This window comes from Pecten maximus, chromosome 6 (genome assembly GCF_902652985.1).
Source record: "Pecten maximus chromosome 6, xPecMax1.1, whole genome shotgun sequence".
In the NCBI taxonomy this organism is placed as follows: domain Eukaryota; kingdom Metazoa; phylum Mollusca; class Bivalvia; order Pectinida; family Pectinidae; genus Pecten; species Pecten maximus.
Genome location: NC_047020.1, coordinates 21,673,785 through 21,696,207, shown reverse-complemented (window position 1 = coordinate 21,696,207; position 22,423 = coordinate 21,673,785). Strand labels below are relative to the sequence as shown.

The 22,423-nt window shown below is 36.9% G+C and overlaps 1 protein-coding gene across 4 annotated transcripts; it reads left to right on the top strand.

Annotated features, from left to right (window-relative positions):
- The first annotated feature begins 612 nt into the window (after window positions 1-612).
- On the top strand, window positions 613-20,994 carry LOC117329228 (testis-expressed protein 26-like). Of its 4 annotated transcripts, none has more exons than XM_033887065.1 (8): window positions 613-681; window positions 7,871-8,054; window positions 9,532-9,604; window positions 12,602-12,764; window positions 13,672-13,822; window positions 14,847-15,023; window positions 16,137-16,298; window positions 17,161-18,745. In XM_033887065.1, the coding sequence occupies exons 2-8, from the start codon at window positions 8,042-8,044 to the stop codon at window positions 17,544-17,546; spliced, it is 1,125 nt and encodes a 374-aa protein (XP_033742956.1). In that variant the 5' UTR covers window positions 613-681; window positions 7,871-8,041; the 3' UTR covers window positions 17,547-18,745. The 4 variants fall into 4 exon arrangements, with proteins under 4 accessions (XP_033742956.1, XP_033742957.1, XP_033742955.1 ...); XM_033887066.1 differs by lacking the exon at window positions 613-681 and adding an exon at window positions 2,390-2,485; XM_033887064.1 differs by lacking the exon at window positions 613-681 and adding an exon at window positions 7,620-7,744 and having other exon boundaries at window positions 18,584-20,994.
- The last annotated feature ends 1,429 nt before the right edge of the window (window positions 20,995-22,423 follow it).

Genomic DNA, 22,423 nt, shown 5'->3' with positions numbered 1-22,423 from the left:
AAGTCGGTGTGTACCTGGATACTCAGGATGTCGTGTAAAATAGTCTGCGAGCATCTCTTTACTACAAACTAATTTACACTTGCGATATGCAGGTTCGTCGGTCGGGAACCTTCGACTCGTGCCGTAAATGAGGAAATGCTAAAAAAAAGTTTCTTTTATTTACAGTGGATACTGAAAAATAATCATTATTAATACAGTAATCATCAGGGTCTAAATGCATGGCTTCAAATAATTAGTTTCATTAAAATGCGACAAGATTATAATTCCGAGTTGTCGCTGTTTTAGAACGCACTAAAGCGATAAGAAACGAAGGTGCCACCATACCATTACTTGTCAATGTATTTCTTGTCTTGTTTAATCAGTTCGTCGTTAGATCTGTAAAGGCTAATAAATGTGCCACTTTTATCTTTGTGTTTCTCATAATCAATAAGAAATTTAAAATAAAGACACAGAAAATATATTCCAGAGATATTTTCCGTCCTCATCGTTGAGGTTGGATAGAAAAAATGGGGAGACGTACCTATGGGAAATCAATGTATTCATTGTAACTATAGCCTCGATGTGAACATAGCATGATTTTCCGTTTGTTGATATAATCTATTGTGACGTCACGATGACATGACGTCATACTTTGTTTCCATGCGCTACAGATACATGTTCCAGCCGTAGACGCGTCTGTGGGTAAGTTTGTATTATCGTTTTCTTACATTTTGAACCCAAATATAAATGGTTAAGACATTTTTGTCTGTGTATATGATACCATACGGAGTATTCTGCTGCTTCCTTAGATTGGGAACACGGACGTAGTGTTTCGTAATTACAACACCACGCCCTTTCCCGTCATTTCGACCATCCCTCCTCCTCTCCCCCTCTACCCACGATACACTGATTACTGTACAGCAGTCAATAACAAATGTCTCCAAGTTCAAACAGGGATTCCCAACGATCATCAAAACGGCCTTAAAACCACCGTTAATAGGTCCAGTCCTACAGACTGTTGTACGGTCCTTAAGATGCCTTGGGAATATCAGGCAAAGTTCCATTGAAAAGTATTCCATATATACTAAGCTTGGCGATAATGTCTGTATATAGTCTAGATAATAACCACCAAGGGGTGTAATTTTGATTGAATTTTAATTAAGCTCCTCAAAGCATTAGGGGAGCCCCAAGTCCCTGTGTGTATACACTCTAGTGAAAGTCCAAGTCCCCGTGTGTATACACTGTAGGAAAGCCCCAAGTCCCTGTGTGTATACACTGTAGGAAAGCCCCAAGTCCCCGTGTGTATACACTGTATGAAAGCCCCAAGTCCCTGTGTGTATACACTGTAGGAAAGCCCCAAGTCCCTGGGTGTATACACTCTAGTGAAAGTCCAAGTCCCCGTGTGTATACACTGTAGGAAAGCCCCAAGTCCCTGTGTGTATACACTGTAGGAAAGCCCCAAGTCCCTGTGTGTATACACTCTAACTAGGGGCGCCCCAAGTCCCTGTGTGTACACACTCTAGGGGAGCCCCAAGTCCCTGTGTGTATACACTGTAGGAAAGCCCCAAGTCCCTGTGTGTACACACTCTAGGGGAGCCCCAAGTCCCTGTGTGTATACACTGTAGGAAAGCCCCAAGTCCCTGTGTGTATACACTCTAGGGGCGCCCCAAGTCCCTGTGTGTATACACTGTAGGAAAGCCCCAAGTCCCTGCGTGTATATGGTATATAACTCAGTAAGTATATGGTAATTATACGTCATCAATTCGAATACCATCCGAGTTAAACATGAAAGCAGTTGTTGCTTCTCTTAGCACCACGACGGCAGACATTTCCAGAACCCCGCCAATTCTGCGTTTAATACTGTTTGGTTTTCATAAAAATAACCCCTGGTGACAATGAGTGTCCGTATAGTTAAATCCTCGGGAATAACCTTTATGGGAAAACGAAACAAGAAAAATAATGCCTTATAATTGCGCACCAAAGGGACATAACGCCAATTAGTTATAGCCCGCACAGTGTCGTTGCCAAGCCCGCGAGCCGCCTTCTACATTATTCGCATTCGGTTATATCGCTTCTACATCCAAAACTGTGGAAACTGCCTAGTATATCACATCGAATTAACTCCTGATAATTGAATTGCCTTTCAAAATCAATATGTTTATGACCCATGACCAAGTTTCTACAACACTGTGTTGGAGTATTATATGTGACATACCTATACACAACCTGGATACACCCGAAAATCAGCCAACCGAAAAAAACTGCATCAATCGTAGGGAATCAATATAAATTCATTGATTATGTCAGTTTTATTGGTACCGCTTAGCAACACATTAATAAATCATGGAATACATACAAAGGCAATTGGTCCGGTTGTGAAGGCTATCCGTCAATACAGTCAGCATAACGACGCCGTACCATCCAACACTGTTTATAGCTTGTGGGACTCGGTGTCGTGTTCTTCACGTGTAAAATCCAGGGAATTATCTTCTCCTTTTACCATAAGGTCAGTACAGGTCATCTTCTATTTCGTTTGATGTGGATTACGATATTACGTTTGTCGTATTGATATCAGTTTCATAGACACTGTCGTTCAGGTAAGACACGGAGAATGAAAATATGGCGAATTCTGGTGTGGTAGGTCCGGAAAAATGTCCTCGGGTTATTGGATCGTCGTATTTGAAAATCTTTAAATACTTCCTACTCCTTATAGATTTTAAGTTTTTTTTTTCATTTGTTCCCTCAAAATATCGATACATAGCAATCCAATTAGAATTAGACTTGTAATGTCCATTCCTCTACGATACTCTTTGATACACTGCAATGTATCGTAGAGGAGCGGACTTACAAAGTCTAATTTAAGTATATTGCGATATATAATGTTTTTAGGATATATACTGTATATTGAACACGTCGAAATTTTGATAATTGTGCGACCAAACTGTAGGACTTGTATTTAAGATAAAATGACAATATCTGTAATACAAGTAGTTTTTTCTGAAATGAAATCTTTTTTTTTATTCTTATAATTACGTTGTTTATTGATAACGACTTTGTACTGACATCCAAATCCGTAAAAATAAGAAAAGAATAAGTAAAAAACCACACATTTTTACATACTTTAAAATAAATATGATTTTATTGTGATCAAATAAAATACTATGTTAACAGTTATAAAAGACCCTCCTTTATTACAAAACTTCCATATATAGGCCTAGCACATGAACTTGAATAGTCTATTCGAGTCTTACGCGCAGCTAGATTAGACTGGTATTTTACATAATACATATATATATACAGTAGGATCTGTTTGTCGTTCCCTTTGACATAAACTCACTGTTATATTTTTTCTTTAATTTTGAATGTGGTTAAGTAAATCATCCCTGACACACCTTGTTGACAAGGTATTATTATGCTGGGTACAAGGCAATGACCTTATAACGATGGACGTTATTGTGTATTGTGTAAACTTGGTTTCATGTGGTGGGTTCGGCAGCATTGCAAGTTGACATGTGCAATAATACAATGATAATTGCGAAAGTTGACACAAAACCAACAATGTATTTACTTAGGTATATTGACACACACACTTCAAACGGTGTCTGATCATAAAATGGCTGATTTTACAATGGGAGTATTCCGCCGTGGACAAATGAAGTTTATCGTGTGTCATCATCCATTGTGGGGATCAGTCTGTGGTAGACATCAATTAATTTATTTACTTACTTCCTCATTAAACAACTTAGCGGTACCAATAGGTCAGTGTACCAGTAGATGCTGGTGAGTGTCTCGTTGTGGGTCCGTGTCTCCAAAGACTCGCTGCTTTACAGCAAAGGAAGCACGGACCGTAATCGGTTCTGTGTATTATACTCCCTTACTTATCACTTGGAAATTTTGTAACAGTTTAATTCTGTAAAGCCCAAGACCGAGAAAGTTAAGTTACAGAACGGGTATGAAACATGACACATTTCACATGCTTGTGTTACTGTACCTTGTTTTACCAATCTCCGCCAATAACTTTCGCGATAGTTGTATAAAATATAAACTTTATTTATTTTACATAAATCATTCTTGTTGGTTCGGATAGTTGAGCGCGCGAGGGGTCTCACTGTGGGAGGAACCGGGATACCAGGAGAAAACCCACGTGGCCGGGCAGGTGACTTTATACATATCCAAGTCCGATCAGGGAATCGAACCCCGACCGCTTAGGTGAAGGCGAGTGTTACCGCACTGCGCCACCCGACCACCCAGTGTACTATATATAGTGATTGAACTGAGATGATTATGCCTTACTTAACAGCAGCAGACATGATCTTTTTCAGTATTTATAAAATGTTGTCCTTTTATGGGTAGAGTTTATACAACTGTAGCTCAAACAACAAATATAAGATCCGTCATAAACTGCCATTAGGTCTACACTCATATTTAACATTTTGAAGTGGGTTAAAATTATCTTCATAAACGCGATGTGTACATGTTGGATGTAGAAATCATCTTGGTGACTGTATGTAATGTAAACCGATCGTGTTACAGGGGTCTATTTCACCTCCAAGTGTCTCGTAAACCCGTCAAGTGAATGGACTCCCTGTAAACTGTCTCCACACTTGTTGGTCGTTGTCCTTGTCTACAGTCAGGTTCTTGTTCTTTTTCTATCACGTGATGTAATCAATTTCAAACACAGATAAAATCCACGGCAGTGCATGGTTGTTAGGGATATCGCGTTTCCAATGATTATATAGAAATTTCAAAAATGCATAAAAGGAACAGTCACGTATTATTCCTTTAAAAAAGGCCAGAATATTTAATACATGTATATAGAACACTTTCTCGATTGATTTGATTTCGCTTGGTCGATACTGTACCTTATGGAATTGGTACGAATTAAAGAATGTGTGCCAAGTCCCCGTGGCCAATACTGTTCTTTATACCTAACTCAACAATGACGAGAAAGTTAATCTTTTCACGTGTCGAGCTAAGCTTCCTTCTCATTTATTAATATAAAAATAGACTAGGTTGATTAAATTAACAAGTCTTGGATGACAGTAGTAAACAAATTCTTAGATGTTCAGGTCGAAAAATCGAAAAGGCGTTGTAAAACGGCATTTTTTCACTGATGGGTCGAAAAAGATAAATATTTCGCGACAGTATCTATTTTTGAACACAATGGGTCAAGGTCGATACGACAGCGCTGACCCCAGTTTTATAACACAATGGGTCAAGGTCGATACGACAGCGCTGACCCCAGTTTATATCCAGACTTGTGGACAACAATGGGTCAAGGTTTCGTTAACTCGACATTCTGACTTACCGGAAGTGGTAACCTTGTGGGGACACCCGACTCTCTGTCTATTAATCGTGTGACAGACTGAACAACGAGCAGGCGTGCAGATTAAAACTGCATTTTCCCATCTGTAAGGTAGCAATAAACTGTATTATAGCAGATTGAGGAGCATGAAGGGCTCCTATATTCAAGTTTAATCTAAAACCCTGAGGTTTACAAATGTTTTTCTCATTAGAGTAACTGACGCTTGTCATACAGATTTGATCAAATGTTTACGGATTATCGATATCATCCCTGACTTTTGATACGTTCACAAAGAGAGCCACAAAATCAATATAGTTGGTACGAAAAAGACAGAGAAGAAAGAAAGAAAGAACATTTAGAGTTGAACACACGACTACAAATGGTACACGATCGAGACACAAGCCGTACAGTAAAGCCGCCCTTATCTCTATAACAGGGGCTATTTACTCTTGTTTAAATATAAACTGCAAAGACATTCACACAAATATCAAAACACTTTAAGTATGTGTATTCCCCACCACCCTTTTCCCCTTTTTCGTTTCATGCAAGTGGAAATTGATTTATCAAAATGACATGTCCATGTTACCCGATAAGATTGCTCGTTTGTCTTTCTACTTTAAATACACATCATTCTTTGATATATAAAACAAATAAAGAGGTTCTCACCCCGAACCTCGGCGACCATTGCTCCACAGTGATTACACATACTTTTGTACAAACATTCTGGTGTCTCGTTTATTTAACTGGAGTGACAGGTTTTATACAGACTACGAACTAAGACCTATTGTGTTCAAGAGAAAGCTTTTTTCTTTAATTTCATGCAGAGCCGATTTAATTACAGAATTCAGAGCTCCACTTCTTTAGACTGAACCTCTTTCCTGCGTGTTTTATACAGTGTGAGAAGTATTATATTTCAAATAATTTCTTAATAATGGTTCGGTAAGATGTTAGCTGTAAACATTACGTGTATTACGTACTTTTTTTATTAACTGATAAACGACGAGTTTTTCGTTTCGTCTTCTCGTCGTACAGGCCACCTATACGATAAATTACGAGATATAGCCGGTATTACGATAACGTTTGGATCAGTGACACTTTTATCGCTATTAAAACCGAAAAAATGCCACGACATGGCCAGGAATTCAAGAATATTTATCAACCGAGGTACTATCCCTTAACGCCATCCTTAAATGACATAATCTGTTGATAGGACGTTAAACAGCACATAACCAAGCCCAACCTTAATATGATATACATAAACAAAATGTTATAAATGCTACAACACAAATGTGAAACATATTTTTGTTATAATTATTTCTTTTCAACCCTCATACGTCACTGATCTATTAAGTTATTTGATAAATGATAAATTTTCTGTTCGTGCTTTGTTGGACACGCCATCTGGATAAGTTAACATGCAGTATTCGCAATGTCGAATTCGCTGTACTTTTCTCGCTTACGTTTAAACAAACTCATTTCCAATTTTTGTTTAAATATCTATGTATTTATCTATTTCTATTTATATATATTATATTCCTTTGGGGGGGGGGGGGGGGGGGGGGGCATTTCGGTAATCAATTACGTTTGTATTCGTAAAGGAATTGTTGGAGACACCACGAAACACTCCTGTTTTTAGCTCTAAAAGGCTAGGCATCAATTCTTATGTTTTTAAAGTACACATATAAAATCGTAATTGTTAAATACACTTTTGAACATCTTTTATAAAATTCTATGTTATTGTAGTGTTTTTTCTGGCAGCATTAGTAATGACGTTCTTCTATCTAATATTATATTGGTAGGTCGAACTGAGTTTGACGTGAAGTTGCCGACTGATTGTAAGTTGAATCGTAAATATACATGTACTGCAGACTGGTTTCAGCCTGAATATAAATCGATAACATATTTCACCTGGTAATTACCATACCATATCCACCCAGCACATCGGCCGAGGCCAAACCGACACCATATATCAACGTCCTCTACACACTAGCGTAGGATAATTCATTACATTTTAAACGAAATTGTCCCCGACAACAAACAGCGTCTTATCGTTCTGACATCAATACACGCTCGAACAACAAACCTTTTCGATGTAAAATAAAAAACATTTTCTTATGTTATTAAAGTATTATAAAGCTATTTATGATAACAATATTAGCGCTGTGTGTATTCCTGTGGGTATGTGAGAAAAATAATACACTTTTCAATGTTTTGAATGAGATTTCAAGCGTGCGATTGAATAAAGCGTCTCTCGGAGGACCCTGGCAACTGGACGCGGTGGGCCGTAACAACAACAAACTATCTCCGAACACGTGCTCCGTTTGAGCCAATCGAAGTCATTTTTACATAAGAGTGAGACACTCCGGTGTAAAAATGGCGACTGATATCGATACCGGACTCAACATGATGAATTCGTACGCCATGTATCCCGACATGGCTCCGGTTTACGATGAACCCAGGGTAAGCTATGACTGGTGAAAATTAACAAAACTGGTTTAAGTTGCTACAGATAAGGGATCGTCAACGCACTGTCAATATATGTTTTCTATCTTAATTAAAGTTTAATTTCCAACGTTTTCTTTACAGGTTGGGGAAAATGTGATAACCAAGGGATTAACTAAAGATTTGGAAGAATTCTACGACAAAACAGAATCTAGTGCTGATAGGGAAAAGGCATTACAGCTGCTTACTAATCTAAAATTTGGACAAGAAATAAGAAATTCGAATTATTACCCCGTGGAAAGGCCTCACACAGCCATGCCAACTTACGGTAAGTCTAATTGAAAAGGTGGATTTAAAGGGGCCCCCGGGAGAGTTTGTACACTGGTAGTATTAGTACATTATAACACGAATGCTACATTGTTTATGTTATTTTAGTTTAAATACACTCAGCTACAGTGTTTATCCTACAATTATAATATTTATATTATACACATACAATGTAAAAACAGAATATACAATGTTGTTGGACATTATTTTATTAAATTGTTTATGTTATAGAGAAATGATACATTGTAAAGTTCAATTAATTGCATACAAATTATATTTTGTAGGATGTTTCAGAATTCATTAGGTAACTTATTGTAACCAATAATGTACGAATTCAGTGATGATAGATTTTATTTCTGCTTCTGTAATTTTAATGATGATGTTGAAGCAGTACGAAAACAGAACATAAACTGACCCATTTTTACAATAACATAAGTTTATATGTTATCACCGAGACTATATGACGTATGCCGCACTGTACTCGACACAATTTTGGGTTTTTCGTGTTTTTACTTTATGTCAATATACGACAAATTGTACCATAATTTTGTTAGTCGTATCGTTTTCGTAGTTTTGAAATCATGATTTATTTCATCAATTAGTTATGGAGGATCTCACAAAATACTGCATATTCTCAGTAGCTATCAAGTCTGAATAATCTACCGAACAATTCGCACTCATAGGTAATCAGAAAGTAAACCTAAATAAAACATGAAAACGATATTGCCATTCTGGCTATAGATCGATAAGACGTGGCAAAATATGAACAAAATATAGATTCCATTGAGACAATTGAAAAAGTACTGGAGAATAAAAGAAAACGTTCCGAGAGGGTAAGCGTCTTCTGCTTCATTGACGGCATCCGCCATATAAATCTAGGTCATGGCGACATCCGCCATACAAATCTAGGTCATGTCGACATCCGCCATACAGATCTAGGTCATGGCGGCATCCGCCATACAGATCTAGGTCATGGCGGCATCCGCCATACAGATCTAGGTCATGGCGACATCCGCCATACAAATCTAGGTCACGACGACATCCGCCATACAAATCTAGGTCACGACGACATCCGCCATACAGATCTAGGTCATGGCGACATCCGCGATACAGATCTAGGTCATGGCGGCATCCGCCATACAGATTTAGGTCAAATGTAGGTCAAGGTAAAATCCAGGAAATGTCATGTTCTCAGAATGAATACTAGGGTGTCAGCGAGCGCAGAACAAGTTTGATTCAAAACGTCCACATAGAAATATTTTACACGCCTGGTGATAAGAAACTTTCCGGGAATTTTTTTATTTGGGAAAGCCTCCAAGATTAAGATATTTCATACATTTTTGTTTCTTATATATAGATAAATATAAATATATATGTTACATGCAAGTCGATGTTATGACAGAAAGAGGTGATATCTTGTCTGCCACCGTTTACATGTATTGATGAAAGATGTTTACCAGTCTGGTTTTCCGTTACAGGTGGAAGAAACCCCTACCAAACTACGTATAATAAAGATTACCCTCACAAGGAATCCAGCGTGACGGCTATCAGGTAATATCTTATTCCTGTTATATATATATATGTGTGTGTGTGTTTAAATTCAGTAACAAATAAAGACCAAGGGTAGAGACTTTATTATATGTTCAAATACACTAAAGGTCTGCTCCACATTTTCTCAGCAGTTTGTTATTTCTGTCCGGTTAAAGGTTAATATAAATGCAATGTTATGGAGTCCTGTCAATATGAGTTCGGATAGTAGACTCTGATAAAAACAAATCCAGTGAACTCTGTGAGGAAATGGAGTTATTTGGTGTTGGAACTCCATGGAGACATCCAGTTAATTTGTGAACGGAAAGTGGAACTCCGTGAGGAAATCCAGTTATTGGAAACATGGGTCACAATAGCAGGTTAATATCACCCTGGCTAATGTGAATCCGGTTACTGAGACTACAGTTAGGATCCGGATAGTAAGATTTCGGTTAGTAAAGCATTAAGTTATGATAAGTATGGACTCATTGGACTGTGGATCTCGGCTAGGTTAATTGACACTTGAATTACAAAGTTTCCGTTATAAATAGTTAAGTCAGACCAAAGTGTCACAAACGCTTGAATTTAACCTTGGCATCGGTTACAGGGATCAGGAATCATGATAAAGTGTTTGTGATATGATCATATTGTATAGAGCATTGGTATGACGTAGTTGGAGCTGAACTTCACTTATATATGCTCAATTACATAACAAATGTTGTAACTCACTACATCTGTATACAGAACGATTTCTCATACGTGAAGGTATCATGTTAAAATATTCCACACTCGATGACTTTGTCATTACTGGACCCTGGGTCAGCGTGGTTTAGGGGGTTAACCTATTTGCGGACTGTATGGTTTATGGGATTACAGATATATGATTTTGAGTGATAACTCGACCTATTACAGACCTAAGTATGTTTATACTACTAATCTTCTACATCCCAATTCCGAGGTGTACAGAGACTTAATGAAATAGAAATCCAATTAGTCGCCATGTGTTATATAAACACAGACGTAGTGGTAAGGTACTTTAATACACTTTAAGTTATGGTATCGTATTTATTCGACGGTAAGCCCTTGCCAGGCAATAACCCCACCAATGAATGTTAACTGCTGTTCAGTTGAATGCTAGCAAAAACATTTTATTATGATCGTTCATTTTTTCAGTTGGGATAAAATTATGATTTAAAACAAATGTTTTTCTTTCGTTAATTAACATTTAAATGGTAAAAAAATGTACGCATTGGATTTTCATTTGACATTCATAGTCCAAATGAACACTAGCGGTGTCACGTGAATTCGTTGTCATCGTGTTTATATCCAGTGTGACACGTGGTATCCAGTTGTACCTTCCTCTAGAACGTTTGTAACTTAGGCTTCATAACAAGCATACATGTGTAAACGATTTACCATAAACCGAATAATGGCTACGTAATTATATTTATGAGGTAACAAAAATTATAATGTAGATCTGTTGAATTCATATTAAAAGTTACGTTTCATTGTGCCTTTTGCACACGGATATATCGCTTTGATCTGTTTACATTTTAATAATACCGCAAAAATGTCATCTGTGTTGTAAATATCACATGCGATCGGTACCTGTTTATATATATATAAGTAATTACGTGACTTATGTAACGACTATTCAAATGAATACGTGCCAATCACCATATACTACCGTAACACCATATCAAATGGCCTCGCGTCTGTCTAACGGTAATGAGCTTTCTGTGGGGACCTTTTAATTACAGTTATAATCAGTCGGCCCGCGTGATATACCGTCATCGAATTCCTTACGGAAATTAAACCAGAGTTATCTAAAGAACTTTCCAATTATAGTGTTGTAACACAGCAGTCTTCGTTATCGATAGTGTATTTATATTACTTATTTACGGTAAATGTCGTAAAATCGCGATGTGATTTAACAGTTTGATTCACAGAATCCATATATCTGGATGTCTTACAATAATATATTGCTGACAGAAACTTTCCTCTGTCGCAGGTGCGTCATGAATCCGTGTTCTAGGAGAGAGTGTAGCTTCAGAGCTTCAGTCTACTCTTATCCAGAGCACGAGTTCGAAAACCCATTGACGACGGTGGGGTGGATGGGGGTAGATCTCTGTTGGGTTAGATAGATATTTGGCCGCCGATGACAGTCCCCCCCCCCTGATGTTTATGAAAACACTAAAACATCACTTGTTCCCGGCGCCGTAGTAATAATAACTCTGCACAACTTTAGGGTGTGTCTTGGAGGGGTGGGGCTATGATATGATTGTTGTCTAGAAAAAGGCTTTTATGAGTCCTTTCGAAATCACACAGAAAAGTGATCGGTTCTATTTAACTCTTGTTTGGAAATTTAAGAAATCGACATTGAAATGCAATATCCTAGTCGAACATTATCTAACGTGACGTCACCGTGACCTTAAATGTTACAAGGACTTTGACATCATTATCATTGTAGTGTGTGATTGTTATCAGAAACCTAGAGCCAGACAAAACTTTCCAACGCACGATTTCCGGTTTTAGTTATGAACATCACCCAGTTTCTGCTGCCGTTTCCATTAAGTTAGACTTTGTGTTGTGTGTATCGGTTCCGTCTGGCGTGTGCGGGTTATATACAGTTCAGTTATAATGAAAGTGTAATTAACGTTCTCTTTATATAGGCCGACTGAACGGACCCTTGATTAAACCACTTTAAATAAAGACTCTGAATAGGGTTAACACTGAAGGTCTCACAAACAATTATAGCCGTTATGTACGATAAATATCCCTATTAAACGCTGTACAATGATTTATTTTTGTGATTTCTGAAATATGATATAATCTTGTTGATATTGACACCGAGTGATGCAGGTCTATTCACTATCAATCCCTCCTGAGGGTCGTTTTCTGATCCTGTTATAACCGCTTACACCTTCATACCACCGTGTACTTCATTTCAACAGTTTGTAAATTACTACCTGCCCGTGGTCTGAAGTTCAGTTGTAATGAAGTTGTATTTTTGTTGTCCAGGCCTATGTCATCACAAGGCTTTGCTGCATCACATGACCTAAGCGGCCCTATTGGCGCCACCACATACCACAACGATTTCGCCAGTGTATCTCAGCGCCCTGCCTCCCCCGTCAGGAGCGGCACCGCTTCCGGTTCACGAAACAATAAACCACACCCACTTGAGGTAAGTGGACTCACTTCCGGTTCAGTTGTATTGTTATCATGTATTATTTCTGACGCATTGTGTTACATAAGGACGTATTTCCTGTTGATATTACCATGACAGGAATGTGTGAAGGCCCGACTTTGATGTTTGGTAACAAGTCGATAAGATTTTCCCTCCCTTTGCCTGTAAATTGTAACATAGTTAATGTAAGAAAAAAATATATTGCGACAACACCTCAGATTTTTTTTATGATTAAAGGATAGTTCGTGTGTTGGCACAGGTATGTTTTTTTTGTTTTTTTGTTTTGGTATAACGTGGATTCAATATTATTACATTGTTTCATTGTTGATGCAAACATACTCAATAATGTTTTAACATATCGCCTTAAATATCATTATAGACGATATAGGTTTCATTGTGTGTCACAATGTCATTCTGAGCAAAATCTTTGGAAATTTCTTATTTTTAGAAGTATGCGTGTCTATACAACTTTGTTTTAGCTTTTTTTAAATGTACAATATCATTTTAATGCTTTTTAACTTAATTAAGAAATTAGTAATATGATACAACATATGATTAAGTTCCTTTGCCACATGTCAAGGATACTTTCTCATTTATAAAGTATATATTTTTATCGTAGAGTTGTTTCACGTCAACTTAATATGAAAATTACATAATAACAGCCCCATATTTGAGCACTCATTTTTGTAAAAACGTTTACAATAGGTATATGTAGACATGACAAATTGTCAATGATCTATTGTTTGTTTTAGGCGATACCTTGACCATCCTGTATTCCGTGCTATGTAATTAATTAGAACAATTTTAACCATGTTTGATTCGAGGAAGTAAATTGACATATGAACACATGTTAGGCGGTTAGTGGATGTAGCGTCTTATGGAAAAGTGTCTTGTATGTTCCCAGTCATTCATGGTATGGAAGTTCCCGTCCAGGGCGCGTGCAGAGCAGAAAGACAGTCCGTGGTCTGAAGAGCTAACAGACGATATGATCAAACAGGTTCACAAGCGGCTGTGTCAGTCTACATATCAAAGTGACTTCCTTGGAATACCACAAGGTAAGGACCCCTCCCTGGCTTATAGTGGAATACCACAAGGTAAGGACCCTGGAATTACTAAAAGTGAGCCCCTTCCCCTGCCCTATACCGGAACTACCTCCAGTTAAGGACCCCTCCCTGGTTTTTAGTGGACTTACTAAAAGTGAGCCCCTTCCCCTGCCCTATACCGGAACTACCTCCAGTTAAGGACCCCTCCCTGGTTTATAGTGGAATTACTACACGGTAATAATGACTCCTGTGTTGTTACCATCCCTGTTTTGTGACAATAATTTGAATAAACATGAATTATATCATTTTATGTGTTTACATGCCCCCGCCATGAAAAGAGGGGGGGGGGGGGGGGGGGGGGGGGGGGGGGGGGGGGGGGGAGATAAGGATACCTAGTCGAAGGTAATAACCCTCCCAACTCCGTTCCGGAAGTTTTACCCAAAGAGATGAAAGTTTTCAGATTCATTCTAAAAAAGTAACAATTCTATGATAAAAATACATCGAGATAAGGAGCCATGTACGTGTTTACCTGTAGAAAATGAAGGCTCCCTTATCTGGACGGAGTTCGGGGAGATAGCAACCTCCCTGCACTGTACCGAAATTACCGAATCTGGCATTCATATACCGATATAAGGGACATTGCTCCAGTAAACGTCGTAGTAGGAATGTCCGAAAACTGATTTCAAATATTGAAAAAGATAATAATGATAATAATAACTAAGGTCATTCAGGGCAACATTGTTTTATTTTGTTTTTTTTGTTTGTTTAGGAATTCTGTCCTGGTAGATTTACTTGATTAAGAGACTTGAATATTTAAGTTATTAAAGGTTTGTGCGCACACAGTGTTGTGTGTGAACGCAAATTCGACAGTCCTCACCTTAGGAATTCTATAATCTACAAATATACACGTTAACATTTTCTTATCCAACCCGAACTTTCCACAACTTGAGTCTCTAATCAACATAGATGTCGCTCATCATTCAATAGAAAACATGTTTGCAGAAGATTTGTTTTGACAGACATGGTTGATTTATAGGTTTCCAAGTGAAGAGTGCATACAACCTACCTCCGGATTGGAAGGCCAACATCCCCTACACACTGGACTCCGTGGCCCGATATTCCTTCCAAACCCCATCCCAGCAAGATGAACTTAGACTTCCGGCTTCACGCTACGGTAGCAACAAGAAAAAACAGCTTGTCGCTTCCGGTACAAGTAAGTACTTCCGTTATAGATTCACCTGCATACAAAAACGTAAAAAAGAATTTTGTTGTGTTTCCGCTTTTGGTAGAGAAAATTGTTCTCGTTTTCGAAAGAAGTATGGTCGTTTTTCGCTTATCCTGACCTATGCCAAGTACACTGGGCTAAAGATATCACGTGATCTCAGTGATTCCACATTACCAAAATAGATCGCAATGGTCCATTGGCGCTGTACGTTATGAACGGATTATGTAGTCAATCAATACCATATGAAATATTGTAAAATTGACATATCAAATAGTAATTTTACACTTCCTATCCCTTTATGTCTCTTGTCGACGCTGTTTTTACTTTGAATAACACGATGTAAATCTCTTACATGAATCCTTTTTTTTGTTGAAGTGAAAGTTTTCTATTTCAACATTTATATCTTTATAGGAATGCTTTATATAAGATATGCATTTAATGTTGAAAATATCTTTCAAATACGACCAAGAAAAATAAAATGGTATTAAGAAACATAACAAAATATGAAAAGATACACCTTAGTGATTCACACTCCGAACCTTCGGGTTGTTAGCGGTGGTTTTATCTTATCAGCTATGGAAATATGAAGTTTATACAGTCTAGTCAATGCTATATAGAAATATTTCATCAACTACGTTTCTTCAATTTTTCGATACCGCATCGGAGGACCACATTTTAAGAATGGGATTTTAGTTGACCTTTGCTATAGAATAAAATCAGACATTATAAAAGTTGGTCTTCCCATACTCTACGTCAGAAATTATTTGAATCCTGGAAAATCTCCCACAAATTGCCCGATGGTGCAAATTTACAGTCATTCAATGAAAAATCCATTACAACTAACAAACGCATTTTTCGCATATAAGAACATAGAATTATTATATGTTATAGATTTAAGGGTTATATTAAAAACTCAGTTTATTTTTGTATTTGAAAACGGTCACCATTAGGTCGAAACAGGCTTATATGCGCCATACCTTGTGTGTTCATAATGTTAAACCCAACAGGCAACACTAATAACAATAGCGGGGCTGGGTGAGGGGTTAAGTTTGACTAATTGTTGTGATGATTGCCTCCTAAATGCCTATCAATATTTTACAGTACCCACCGCCTCGTCTAGGTACATGCACATTAAACAGAGGACTACATATGATCGCCATTATAACGACAACTCGCCAGCTGTTGTTACGCAGATTAAGGAATCTGGCAAGAAAATCGGGGCTGAGGTTCTTCGGAAACACTTAGAGAAAACGGAAGGAGAAGGTAAGAACTCTTCTGCAATAGAGGTACAAATTTGCAATTTGTATCATATTGTGTTTTGTGCCATATATATTTGCCCTGTTTTGAAATCAAGCGTTTTTAAAACCCAGATGTTTGGCAAGTTTGCTCTGATTGGTTTGCACGCTGTGTCACATGATCATGATAACCTATGGACATTTACATGTCATGACGTCATTTTACCGCCGGTATATACATTCACAATGCTTGTCTCTACAGTTTGCATGCTTTTGTCAAAAACGTGAAGAAACACATGTCAATTTTCTAATCACGGGCATAACCTGATGGTCTCATGTGTCACTTCTTTATATGATTAATTTCTTACATACAAAAGACACTTAATATGCACGAAATTGTTTTTAAAATAATTTTGAATTCAGTTTTATTTTATGTAATGTGACGCCTCTGGTGTCTGAAAACTTACATATTTCACATTAAGCACGAATACCACACAATGCACAGACATCTTGTTGTAATGCTTCTTGTACCATTGCTGGTATAGAATTGTACTTCTGTCACGTTGTCAATTGTCCGACAGAACGAACCGATTGTCACAAGCTATAATTATTTTATACCAAATAAAGAAATGAACAGTAATTCTGATACAAATTACATAACTGGACTCGCTCAAAATTTCACTGCAAATTTCCTTAGAATTTTAATTTATCTTACAAAACATGTCAAATAGGTATTTTATACCTAAATCAAACGCATTTAAGATATCATTTTGTGACTTCCGGTTTCTTGTTTTTGATTACTTCCGGTTTTATGTGTTGTTTGGTGTGGTTGCCATGCAGTGTCTGTGAGTGTCGTTTATACGGTGCTTCGATTTTCTAATCTGTTTCAGAGAAAGACTTGGTCGGGAAGATGTTAGCGGCCTACGAAATGGGCGGTGCCGAACCGATGGGCGGAGTTATGAATGTACAGCCGCCACCGCCCCGCCCACATTCACGCGCCTCTGTCAATTCCAAACGTTCTTTCAAACCTCCAAGCACACCCATTTCGAACTATAGTGCCAACTCCTCGGGAGTCCACCCTTTCCGGCTGGGTCGTACACCGACCCCAAGCCACCGCTCGCCAAGCACGCCCTCGTGTGGCAGACCCGATAGCGGGTGTCAAAACAGATTGGGAATGCATATACCGCCCACTCCAATATCTCTACCAATGAAAGGATCCAGAACGCCATCTACACCCATATCTGTACCTTACACCCCGCCCATGTTTCTGTCGTAGTCGGTGATTGGTCGCTAGTATTGTTACATTATATCATTATTAAAATATTGTCATTGAATATCTCATATCCACTGCCCGTTTTGTTCGTCATTTACTGGAATAGAAATGAAGATAAAGTTGGAATTATCGAACATGATGCATACATTGTGTATGTGTCTGAGTGTTTCGTCACGAAATGATTAAGATAAAAAATATCATCTTAACACAATAACAAAATACATCAACTCTAATATTGTTTTCCGTAATGTCACGTGATATATCCATGATGGAAATATCAATCTAAACAACATGAGTAGGTTTTAGAAAAAAGTTAAACGTATTAGGTAAAACGTGGGGAAATATTTCCCTAAGTAATGGTTTGTCATAGAATTGAAATAAATTTAATTTGTCGTCTAGGCCGTTAAAAGTGTCAATTTTAGCTGTAGTTAATCTCTTTAAGTGCTAGTATTATATACGTGACATGCGCCATGACCTGAATAACAATAGTGTGTGCTTGCTAGAGGAATTGTGATACAAGACCGACTGTTATCATCCCTTACAGTGTCTGCATTTCAACAGAATTTTATTGACAGATCTTCAAAACTTTTTTTGCTCAGAATTTTTGTTGTTTGTTTCAGATTTTTGTTGTGTATTCGTCGTTTTAAAGCAATCTGTGATCTTTCACTTTTTATCTTGGCACATTCTGAAGCACGTGATTTATGCCATATCACACTTTTTAAACTGCCAAACATCACGATAAGTGTCTGTTCAAGTCGCCAAATGTTTCCTCATTTTATGTTAGATATTTCAGTATCTTTATACTCGAAGTTATTTTCGGGAATTGATAGAATATATAAACCCAGCGGTATGAAACATTTTGATGATGTTGACGTAAAGGTTAAACTTTCGACATGATGTTGTGATATGGGACGTAACTCTTGATGACCCATCACTTAGTACGAGTTATCTCCCTTGATAGTATTAACTAGATATCGTTTAGACTGGTGTAATGAGTTGTGAGTTACATTGTAGTATCATTTTTCTGAACTTATTTTCAGATGTGCAAAATTTAAACTACAATTGCTCTAGCACGGAGTTAAACCACCCTGTGTTACGAATGCAACAGCGGTCTAAAACATCTATGTTCCCGCGGCTTTCAATGACCCATGGAGCCGTGCCAATGTTGGACAGGGCCACTGATTGGCCTGGCCCTGTACACACGTGATCTTATCACGTGATTGTAAACAACCAATCAACGATGCCTGGAGCATTTGTTGCTCAACACCTTGGATGTAGTCTGTGATATAAGTCGCCTAATTTTTCATTAACATTTGTTTTTAATTTAATATTGACCTAATCCAAATGACACTCGTTTACCAACCCAAATTGTTATGTTTATGTTCATTTTTCCCTTGTTTTTTTTGTCCCCGGTTTTTAATGAATCTCAAATTACATGTCATTGAAATGGTTCAGAAGCGAAAAGAGATTCCACTTTCTCCTAGAAGACGAACGAGATTGGTTTGTTCTTTTCCTGGCGGTGATTTCGGATATAATTCACAATTTATTTGTTTATGATTTCCACATATCTATATGTATTTATGTTTAAATATTATAATTAAGAAGAAAGCTATATTCTTTATCTCCGGTTGTTTTTCTTCCACGAAGGAAAACAAGTCATGTGAGTTGTATAGATCTAGTCATCATATTAACAGGAGTCTATTTTTCTACGTGATGAAGATTGTGTTTTAATTAAAAAATAATTAAGATTTTCCAATATTTTTATGCTTACACTTTGTATTGCGTAGACTTACTGGTAAAATGCTAGATACAGTGTTTTTATTACTTCACCGCTTGTATACTATAAATAGTAATTTAGGATTATCCTATCACATTTTATAGCATTATGAATACACATGTAAATGTATTATATATTCAATTTGTTATTAATTGCTCAGTATAAGACGTACATGTTTTAGCAATGATAACTCTTTCGGGAGAATCAATATTAAACCGTGTACAGTCGTAAGACCGTCGTGATAGATACTTCGCTGATTTATAATACGATTACCTAGTGGTAATATACATCACCTTTGGCTCAATGGGATTCAAGGGATGTCGATTTCATATGCTATTACAAATATTGAAAATAACCCGACAGGAAAAATCAGCTGATAAATTAACGGATTTACAGTTTCCTCGATTATTTACATTTTTAGATGATATAAATGATAAATAGTTATGTATAGTTTTTAAACGATGTGAACTAGAGTTGATATTTTCTTATCCAAAACTTCATCTCCATGTATGGCTTTCATCTCAGAATAGATAAAAAAAAAGTCTACAACCATGCTGTACACCACATGTGATTGGGAAATGGCCTAAACATATATTACGCTACATATTAAGTATACAACATATTTAAGTATCGTTTTTATTTCCATATTTATTGAATTTAACAATATTTCGTTTCTGAAGCCAATGTTTCGACTATCGATGGTCTAATAATTTACATTGAGGCTTTATCGATTTTTCAGTGTTGAGGAACATATTAGAACATTCTCACACAAATCAAACTTTCGCATGTGTATTATAAAAAATTCAAGGAATGAGTGATGACGTTTTGCAATATCAGTATTGCTCAGTCAAATTTGATTATTAAGTCCCTAAGTATTATAATGAATCATTAAGTTTGATATTATGGCCTACTATCTATGTTCATGTATAAAAGTATTTTACTGGTTATTTGTATCAGGGAAAAGGCGATTGATTTCTACACTGGTCAGTTTGTGGCCAGTTTGTGGTCAGTTTGTGTGGACGCTGCATTATCACTAATTCTCTGCATCTTTTATGAAATTGTTGTCTAAGCTAACATTTTTATTTTATTTTTTTTAATCTTTATATTTTTAAGTTGAGAATATGATATGTATTTTCTTTATGGTTACGGTCACACAAAGAGTTCATATAAATTATCAGTGTCTCTTCATTGATTTGAGTCTAATTTGATACATTTGTGATATCAGTGAATCCTAAATGAACATAACCCAGTTACCTCCCCTTATCTTAATGCATGCAAAATGAGATACGAATTTTGCATTTTTCTTGCAAAATTTGTGAAGGAATTTAGTCGTACATAAAATACATGTATATCAATTATTCAAATAGATTAAGTAAAGCGTTTTTTTCTCTATGGAAATATGCCAAGAAGTTTATGTATCGAATAATTCACAATAGACTTTTAAAAAAATATTTATCGTGGAGTTTCTATTTGTTATTCACGATAATTTCGCGGGATAATGTTAGGTTTGGTATAATGGGGATATCGTCACTGTTATTCTTTCTTTTCCTTTCGCAGAAAGAATTTTTTGTTACACATTTCATTTATATTGTTTATGGGACAAGTGGTATTATATGTACGCAACATTCATTTGCCTACTGCATTGCACTGAGAATAAACGATATAAAACAGACACACTTTCGTTCGTTTTCTTTTAAAATCACTTGTCATAATTCTTGTCATTCCCATTCTCGGCCCCATCGGCGGTCAAGCTTTATCACCGAGAGAACGAAACGAAGGGAAGTTACTCTGCTATATCAGCATAGTCAGGGAGGTAACTCTAACACTGGCGACAACCAACGGATTATAAGTTTGAGCCTCTGTCCATAAAACGAAAATGTCGGACATCAATTGATAAAATAAACATGTCTTTACAATTAATCCAAAATTGTTAACAAATGAGACATGCACCATATGGGAGATTATATTATAATGGGTGAAAGTTTTCAGTCTAAATACTGAAATCAGTATTTCATGGAAATATTTCCTCCACGTTTACAATATGTCTAACTGCTATGTAATGTTTGGTAAATATCGGACACTTTCACCCACGTGTGTCGATATTATTCTGCTGCATACCACGTGTAAATCACGTGCTAATCTATAACGCATATACTTGTATAATGGTCCGCATTTTTCTGCATTGTGTACTATAGGTTTATGAATATAATTTCACAGCAATATGTACCATAGTAGTTTGACTTACTCTAACAGCACGCCATATACTGAAACTGGAACATAACATTCTCCATTTACTTATAAGTAGGTTGTGGTATAATAAAGTACATGTATAGTATGTAATATGTATTACATGGTTGTGGTATAATAAAGTATAGTATGTAATATGTATAACATGGTTGTAGTATAATATATAACATGATATTACTGACAGACACACAAGAAACAAAGCTACGATAGAAAAACGGACACGTGTTAAGTCAATGGTATTCTCTCAGACACCAGCTTTGTGTAACATGAAGTCTGTCAAATATAACAAACCAGTTCCATAATTTCAGTGAAGAGTTGGAGCAATTCCAGTTTTTTCCCATTGTATTTCTTTTGATGACGACAAATTTGGATCTCTGGATGTGTTTACAAATAGATTTTTCTACAGTTCCGGACAATCAAGATAATGAATATTAACGAAGAGGTGACCTTGATGACAATCAACAGGGGTTAGGTGACCCTAAGTGATTGTCCGTGAGGATGACCAGATTCAACCCCAAACGAAGAAATAACTCCTCCTATTTCACTTACAATGTCTATAGCTCGCCACATAACTCAGCTACAATGTATATAGCTCGTCATATAACTCAGATACAATGTATATAGCTCGCCATACTCAGCTACAATGTCTATAGCTCGTGATATAACTCAGATACTATGTATATAGCTCGTCATATAACTCAGATACAATGTCTATAGCTCACCACATAACTCAGCTACAATGTATATAGCTCGTCATATAACTCAACTACAATGTATATAGCTCGTGATATAACTCAGATACAATGTATATAGCTCGTCATATAACTCATCTACAATGTCTATAGCTCGCCACATA